Here is a 9,412-nt window from a genome sequence, read left to right on the forward strand (position 1 = left end):
TTTGCCATTCCCTTCATAGGTACCAGCGCTAGCAGTTCTTCTGTCACATACAATTGTTGGTCAATGCCACGGATAAAGATAAGACAGTTGTGCTGTATCTTTGGCATCTGTGCTTGCATCTAAAGCAAGTGAATGTGGCATAAACTTGGACGACGGTTTTTTAATGTTCCTTCAATGTCGGTGGCAAGTTCTTAGACACGTCGTGCAACAGTTTTTTGAGCACTTCTTTATTATTTGGTTGATTGATTGAGTTTGTGTTTTAAGTCCACTTTATGCACAATAAGGCTAACTGGGACTGGACCTACAGTTTAAAATGGAATCCGAACCACTATGTTCCTCCACGGGGTATCAAACCTGGGAACCCTTGATTGCAAGGCAACGAGGCTACCACTGCGCCATTGGGAAGGCCCCTTTAATTTTTGGGCACAGAATTTCTTCTGATATGAGACACACTTTCACGAACTCGCCCTCACTGGTAAATGGCAACATCTTACAATTCTCAATACCGTAGTGTAGCTTCGTGGCCGGCGAGCGTCGTTGGGAGAAATTCTTGATGTGGTCCGCACTGTCTGACGAGTTGAAGACTGCTGAGCTAAAGTGTATATTTTACACCGTTTCCTGTGAGCACCCCTGCAGGTGATGATCTGCATGTCTACATTGTAAATTTAATTGGTTTTCCAATTAATTTTGAAGAACCACTGCCTTCATTAACAAAGGTTAATGTAATGTGGAAATATTGAAAATTACCTGTTCAGTACTAAAACTACATTTGCCATAGTCACCATGAAACCAGGGTTTGTTTATTCATTGCCACAGCAGCAACAATATACGAGGTATGTTCAATATATAACTAGAACTTTGCAATAGTGTTACTCACAGTTGAACATAGTTCCATTATTGATGTTATTTTTCAGTGTAGTCTCCTTGTTGATGAAATCACTTCTGCAAAACAAAAAGGAATCTTTCTTCACCTCACATAATTTTGTTCTATAATGAAGATTTTAATTTATAACAAATGAAATCTTACTTTAACTTTTAGGATGATAATTTATGCGTGTGGTGTAAATAACTAGGTCTAATTAGTCAGTGTATTTGTTTTGACGGGGATGGTTGATGTCTACTTGACTAGTTACACTCCTGTAAGTGTCTTAAAAAATCAATTACTTTATTACTTTCAAGCACATTTCAAAATATGAAGCTTTTCTGGATTCATGGTTTTCTTAGCCTGTATTTTTTTTTAAAAAATATGTAGCATTCTGAATTGTTTTGTGTTTTGCCTACCCCTCTTTTCAAAGAACTTTATGTAATAAGAAGTTCGTCTTTCTTATTGGTATTTTTTTTTCAGGGTGACAAACCAGTGAAGTGGAGAGTGGAGAACTCATGGGGTGAAGAACATGGACAAAAGGGCTACTTTGTAATGACCAGTGATTGGTTCAAGGAGTTTGTTTTTGAACTTGTTGTCGACAAGAAGTATGTCCCAGAACATGTAATGAAAGTATTTGAGTTGGAACCTATTGTTCTTCCAGCATGGGATCCTATGGGTACACTTGCCTAAATCCTTTTTATAAACTGCATTATTACCACATTCAATGAATTGATTTTGATAGTCACACTTACCTCTGTATCAAAAATTGAAAGAATGTAGTTAGTGGTATATATATGCGTTTCAACATCTTTGAAGTATAATTTTCACATGAAAAGGGGAAAACAACTTAAAAATGATATTGATTTTTTTCAGTGTAACAGCAGTTTGTACTTTGGAGAGAGGGGAGTTTTGTATCGGCTGTATCATGGAGTATTTTTCTTTATTATGTTATGGTTTCTTTATATATGCATATTATTGTGATGATAATCATTTTATCCATGAGTTTTGTGAAAACTTGTTTTCTTGCATCCATATTAATGTATTTTATCAGTGTATTGGGTTATTCTAAAAAGCACAGTCATGCGAACTCTGCTGTAACCACTTATTAACCTCTGAATAAACATGATTGATAATTTTCTTTAAACTATTGCATTACCCATGGCTTGTAATTGAAGGGCTCGGGTATAAAACATGGTAAGCGACATTTTGGTAATTTTTGAGTTACAAAGTAAAATGTGCCATTCTTCAATTTTCGAGTGAAATTGCCATGTCATACAATTTGCATTGGACTCGGTGAAGCCTTGCGAAATTGATAAACACAACACGATTTATCTACAGTATAGCTTCTAATAACCTTTTTTCTTAATGAACTCAGAAATAATCAAAATGTCACTTCCCATGTTTTACACCCGAGCCTTTCAATTATAATAGGGGTTCTGATTAATCCATCATATTATATTCGGTACTTTGTGTGTTGGTGAATTTTATAGAAATTTTTAGAACATTAAAGCACTCTTTTCATTACAGCAAAGTATGTCTTTCCTATCTTTTAGACATGTTACCATATTTATATCAATCCATCGGATGATTGGAGATGTTATTTTAGCATCACTCATGACTGTAAACTTAATTTGCCTCCAAAGAACAGTAATTTTTTTCAGTTACTAACATTGTTTTTATTTTCTCTCTGCTTATTGTTGGCCCAATAAATCATTGTTTTTATGTGATTACTATGTGTAAAATATTCGTGAACATAATGGGGAAAAACTATTTCTCTGGAATTAAAATATTGACTTCTTGTTCCATGAAGGTGAACAAATTGTGCTTTATTGTATGATCTCATATCACATCAAAATAGTGCCTCAAAGTGTTTTTTTTATTTGATGTCCTGAAAATGTTCTGAAAATTTGCTGCTGGTGTGTGGTAGAGATGTCCATATGACTTCACAAGTCGCAGCCTCTGATCACGAGTCTTGCCTCCAACCTCAGCCTCTAAGATACGAGTCAAGGCCACCTGCAGGGGGCACTCGGCCCCTTGAGATATGTGGTAAAAGTTCATGCAATTCAAATGCTAAAATTGTGGTGATATTACAAATAATATTGTTTTCTGCAATTTACAGGCTGTCAGTTGTAACTAGAGGCACATATTTTTGGTAAATAAAAAAAGCAAAATTTTGGTACAAAATCAATCAATTTCAGGTTCAAAAGCAGTAAATAAAATAAAATTTCGGTGTTATAGCAGTGAAGAAACTGAACAAAAGTGGTACGTGTATATAAAATTACATTTTTTTAAAAAATTCCGAAATATTTATAATAAAATAATAATAAAACAATATTTATTATTTATATCAATTTTCTGTGAATTGCATAACACTCAGGATAATTCAAACTTCAGAAGTGACACATCTGTAAATAAACTCTAAATTTCATGTTTAAAGAGTCTGTTTCGCATTTTGCAGTTCATTTTTCAACAAGGTAGGAAAATGCACGTCACATCTTTCGGAAACATTAAAAATTAACATTAGAATGTGTTATTTCACATTTTGTGTTTTCGTCAAAAACTAAATATGCATGCCCCTAGTCATAGCAATTAACCACCATATCAATTACAATCATGTTTGCTGCTGTAACTAGGGGTGTGGGGATGGAAAAAAATTGATTGGGCTGGGATTGGGAAGGAAATAATAATTCTGACTTTTGAACCTGAAAAAATATTTCCCGACCAGGTTGAAAATCTCGAATCGTACACACTATTTCCCCTTTAAATGATTTGTTTTTGCACTTTTGCACTTTTGATTTCCCATATAATTTTTTTTCGTATCCTTCAGCACATAAAAACATGGATCAGGGGTGCCATGAAGGAAAGTAAATAAAGTGCTCTGTTTGAAATGAGTGCTTTGTGAAAAAGTAGTTGGAAATTGTTATGGAAAGGATGGAAGGTAAACTCAGTTTCTATCTTAATTTTTTCGCTGCGGAATTCTCTGGCACACAATATCCCTTGGCTGTGTAATGAAATTTGAAAATATATTTTTTTTATAAAAAATTAGTTTTCACAATTACATTGCATTATATATGAGAGAGAACTTACAAAAGTCATTCCTTGCACTTGAAAACCATTCTGTAGTCCCTGGTGGTATGATATTTTGAAAAATTTTGAAATATTGAAATTTTGAAGAAAAAAAACATTTTTAGAAACAATAATTTTACACAATTACATTGCAAAATATGTTATAGAGAACTTACAAAAGTCATTCCTTGCACTGGAAACCCATTCTGTAGTCCCTGGTGGTATGATATTTTGAAAAATTTTGAAATTCCCGCACCTAGATCAATGCTGTTTTGCACTCTGCTCCATGTTGTTACGGACGACGGTACAAATTCTTCATCAGACACTACACAATCACTGTCACCACTTGAAGTCTCATAAAAACTGTCGCTATTATCGTCACAACTTAATTCACCTTCTGATTCTGAGTCGGCAAATAACAGTTGAGTAACATCATTATCAGACAAGTGTTGACGACTTGACGAAGCCATGTTGTTTACATTCGAACATGCATTGAAACTGACATGTCAGAGCACTCAACACTCGTATGTCAAAGAATTCTAAACGGAGGCGTAATTAGCGACATCATACGGGTAAAAACAAAACTACAAGTTCAAATTACTATCAACAGATGTCAGAAGGCTACTAAAAGCGACGTACTTCGGAAATGCGACACCCGCAGCGAGTGGAAGTATGAACTCGCAATAATGCGACTTCCGCGGAGCAAGGCACCTGGCGTGCTGTGCATAAAAGCGACGACCGCAGCGAAAGAGTTAACAGTAGACTGGAGTCTGAACTTATATACGAGGCGTATTTTTAAAGTAAGTACAGTTTTGAAATTCCGCCGCTGTGGCACTGCGGTCGGTGTCCCTTGCATGCGCACTGTGTACCTACATCTGTTGGCAAGCCACAAACGCCATTGCAGCAACAATCGATCGTGTATACATTTGCTTTTGCGTATTTAAAATGCCTCCGCCTATTAAGAATCCCACCGCCCGCTGTTATTAGTTTTCTTAGTGCTAAAGGCATGAAAGCAGTTGAAATTCAACGTCACATTTGTGAAGTGTACGGACAAAACATTATGAGTGACGGAATGGTACGCAAATGGGTAAGAGGTTTCAAAGATGGCCGAAAGAATGTTCATGACGAGGAACGGAGTGGGCGACCCTCAGTGATCACTGTCGATTTGGTGCAGAAAGTCGACGAAAAAGTGAAAGAGAACAGACGCTTCACGATTTCTTCCTTATCAGAGGAGTTCCCTGAAGTTTCAAGAAGTGTTATCTACGAAATTGTTACTGAATGTTTAAACTATTGAAAATTGTGCTCACGATGGGCACCAAAAATGTTAACTGAGGCGCACAAAAGCAAACGTTTAGGTAGCGCCTTGACTTTTCTTGTCAAGATCTCATCGCATCATTTGGCTGGGAACAATTTGATCATCCTCCATACAGCCCCAATCTAGCACCCAGTGACTACCACGTGTTTCTGCAACTGAAGAAGCATCTCGGAGGTCAGCGCCACAATGACGACAATAGCCTCAAAACGGCCGTGTTGCAGTGGCTGTCAACTCAGGCGGCAAACTTCTATGACGACGGAATACAAAAGCTTGTTGTTCGATATGATAAGTGCCTTAATATTGGTGGCAATTATGTGGAAAAGTAGATAAAAGTGTGGTCTTTCATGTAACAATAAAATTGTTACAAAAAGTTTACTTGTTTTTTGTACATATCAAAACGGTACTTACTTAAAAAATACGCCTCGTACAACGCCAAAGTATATTCAATGAAATTGCAATTGTATGATATACAAAGTATAATCATAATACTAAATGTTTCTATTACTGAAGGGCAAGATATATAGGAACTTACTCTGCCCTCAGTAAATCAAGAGCCCTCTGGGGACTTTCAAGCAACAGATTGCCGTGAAACTTCATATATTTATGCAGACTATGGGGTAGTGAATGCAGACAAAAAAAAAGTTCCAATTTTTGCCACCAGATGGAAATGTGGCATAGCCTTGAGACGTGGCCCTTTGCCAAATCCCGAATAACCTTTTAGTTAAGTTCACGGATTGCACAAATAAAAATGTAGATACATCATAATTTCGTATATATATCTATATTAACACACTTGTACAATCACAATGATTGATAGTATTCACAGCCATTTCTTAGATATTCAATTTTTATCAACAACTTTTCAAACAAAAGAAATTGTTGCAAGCACCTTAATTTCTTTTCCAATAAGTTCATAATAATTATAAATGTCAATATTGGAGTGTCGGCAGCCTCTACACCAAGTTCTACCTTAAATACATTTCTTTGAATGGGCTCCAGAGGGTTCTGAGTAGCTACAATTGACAGACACACATGATTGGCTCACAAGAGAATTACTCGTATTTTCTGTTGTGCTGAGTATTAACAACTACCCATGAGGATCAGTGTCTACCTCTGCTGGGGGATCATCCAACGAGTTTTGAGGTGACATGTGGTCAGCACAATGATAGGTGGGCCACCGGTCCCATAGATGGGTTGAAATCTTGGGAGAAAAGCTATGCTTCCCCCAGGAGACTTGATTGTATCTTATGCCTACTTTAGACGAAAGCATTTTCCTTAGCATTTATGCCATGATCGAAAGTCTACTTTCTCAAGGATAGCAGCATAACCAATCAGAAGTGAGCTCTATACCCTGTCTCAGTTATCTCTGGAGCAAAGCTGCGCACAGCAGCAGAGAAAAAGGGGGGGGGGAGTCGAGTGGGCAGTGTAGCAGTCGACACTGCTGAGAAGGTTGGTAACTAGTCGCTTCCCCCTCCATGCAATCCTTTCCTCCTGCATGTTCATTAGTGGATCCATCTCGAGTCACCACTTGCGCAGACACATGTTTTCGTTCCCCTGCTCCAGAGAGAGCTGGGACAGAGTGTAGGTCACAAGTGCAGAGGTAATGACAGCTGAGTGAGATGTAAATAACATATCACTTCACAATTTAAAAGCCATTAACTATTCAACTGAGAGGAATAATGTTTCCTATAAAAGGTGTTAGCTACAAATCAATGGAGCTGCTTAAATACATACCTTATAGCATATACACTACACACATGGAAGAATATTTTACTTATTTCAATTGTAAATGCCATGCACTAACCATGGATGTTAGTGCCTTTCGTGCTGTATATATTATACATCGCAAAAGCTAGCTGGAAAGTTACAAGAAATTCCATGTAGAGTACTGTGTACTAGAAGATTTTTGGAACCATTTCCGTAACATTTATGCTAGCAAAAATTTTAAAGGAAATGCATCCGTCTAAAGTGTGAGCTTTAGATTGTACAGCCATGACAGCTATGCTGATTAGTAGGGCTAGGATGTACACGACTCACAAGGGAGGTTATCTAAGTGTCCCCCTCGGATTTCCATGAAACTTGGCAGGTGTGTATAGGCACCCAAAGGAAGAAAAAACTGGTTTTGGGAGCAAAAACCCCCCCCCCCTCAAATGTCAAGATGAGGACAAATTGAAGTGGGGATATGACCCCTATTTCCCCCTCCGATTTCCATGACACGTGGCAGGTGTATAGAGGGGCCCAAAGGAAGAAATATGTGTTTTTGTGTTTCAGCTAAAAAACGGTTTTAGGAGCAAACCTGCACCAAAATGTTGCTTAAACAACAGACTATGATGGTTCTTTGGCACAATTATTCCAGCATGTACGATGTAACAGATGTGCCTAGAAATTTAGTTCCAACCATTATACTTTGTTTACAACTACCAGTGCCCTCCACGCATCTCATATGCGTAAAGTAAAAATAATTGGAAGGATTTCAATTTTACCATAAGTTCAACAAATTGTTTTGAAAATACTTGTTTACAATGTATTAGCATGCCACAGGTGGAAGAGATCAAAATACGAAACACACATGCTATTGAATTAGCATTTTTACAAGTCACGTGACATTACCAAATTATCATATATTTCAGTCTATTGTACTGATAAGTAAAGGTCACATCATCTTACTGAGTGCTTAAAAGACCAGTGCAGCAATGCAAATGTGTAATTTTCCTTGATTACAGAATATTTGCAACTTTTTTTGCAAATGTCATAGTGCTTTCCTTTATTGTCTGCACAAGATCTGAAAGGTTCGAACGATTCAAGGGAGACACTGTAAAAAAGGAAAAACCTCTCGCCAGACATCAGTGCTCGGTCAAGTGACAATTTACAACACAACGTAACATTCCACAAATAGCGGAAACACATGACGTCAGGAGACACGGCATTCTTCGATACTACCGTGTTCAAGCCCGTCATCGGCTGGCAAATATGGAAATGCTGTCCAAGCAGCTAGGAAGTATTATATAAGCCATCAGCTTAAAAGAGCTAACCACCAGAATTCGAGGCTCAGTCAAGTCTCAGAATTCCAAGGACCTCCAGAAGAATACCAGCTACCAGGCAAATACCTCGACACCTTCCAGGTCTCAGCCCGGCTCGGGAAATCGAGACGAAGCTTTCGCCTAAGGCAACTGCAGTACATTCGCGAGTTGACTATCTTCAGTACCACGGTCCGCAACTTCAAACTGTAATTACTCTCGAGAGATTTGAAAGATAAAGCTTTGTATTTACAATCCTGTGGGTGGGGGTGGACAAGCCAGACGGGTGAATTCACTTTTTTCTGCTCTCTGCCGTGACACCTCCCAACAGAAATACTACCTGAATCCATTTCCTTATGTCCATATGCCATGCATGTTAGGGTAGGCGTGGACTCGTACCCACACGTAAGACTCCAGCCAATCCTTTTCTTTGACTCGCTAAACTCCCGCAACCACCATCTTCGTCTTCCTTGTCCCGCTTCCTTCCAACAATCTATAACGAAACTTCGCACATTCCGCTACCAGTCCCACTGTTGCAAAATGTGTGAACAATCTGATTTCACGTTCAATAATGTGTGTCATGGACCTATTGTTGACCCATGATGCCAAAACAACATGCACAGCTGATATTTTAAACAAATTTCATCTTCACTCTTTCGTCTCTTATGTGACCATTTGATCAATACGAAGTAAAGGCGATTTCCCCTAATTTATACGTCACAGAAGACAAGTGTAAATATCACTGATTTGCTACAAAGGAGACATCTAGTGAGTTTTTCATAAACCAAAGCAGCTAAAACTGTAATCAGCAGTAAGCTGATGCCATCTACTGTGAATTCTCACAACCAAATCGACTTATGGCGACTAACGTCATACATATTTTGGAGATTTTTAGTCATAAAAATCCTAGCCCTACTGAAAAGTATCCTAAAAATCATATACAGAAGAAACTAAAAAGTAAGATTTAATAAGTTAAAAACATAAGGTTAAACCATGACTTTAAGCTAACAAATCCTAACTAAATGTTTATCATTATATTGGACCAGTATAAATTGTACTCTGGAGAATTCTAGGTAAATACTTAATAAAGCTTTGAAATTTTGTAGTTAATTCTTTAGACATAATGAAAATTGCACAAATGAGATTCAA

The 9,412-nt window shown here is 37.5% G+C and overlaps 1 protein-coding gene across 1 annotated transcript in view; it reads left to right on the forward strand.

Annotated features, from left to right (window-relative positions):
- The window catches only part of LOC146002369 (bleomycin hydrolase-like), a 33,974-nt gene extending 31,972 nt beyond the window's left edge, over positions 1-2,002 (forward strand). Inside the window, exon 9 of the mRNA XM_083140095.1 lies at positions 1,346-2,002. Coding sequence (XP_082996221.1) covers positions 1,346-1,555 — 210 coding nt within the window. The 3' untranslated portion in view covers positions 1,556-2,002. The remainder of the gene's footprint in view (positions 1-1,345) is intronic.
- The last annotated feature ends 7,410 nt before the right edge of the window (positions 2,003-9,412 follow it).

The sequence above is a fragment of the Lepisma saccharinum genome, chromosome 18, assembly GCF_977018435.1.
Source record: "Lepisma saccharinum chromosome 18, izLepSacc3.1, whole genome shotgun sequence".
NCBI lineage: Eukaryota > Metazoa > Arthropoda > Insecta > Zygentoma > Lepismatidae > Lepisma > Lepisma saccharinum.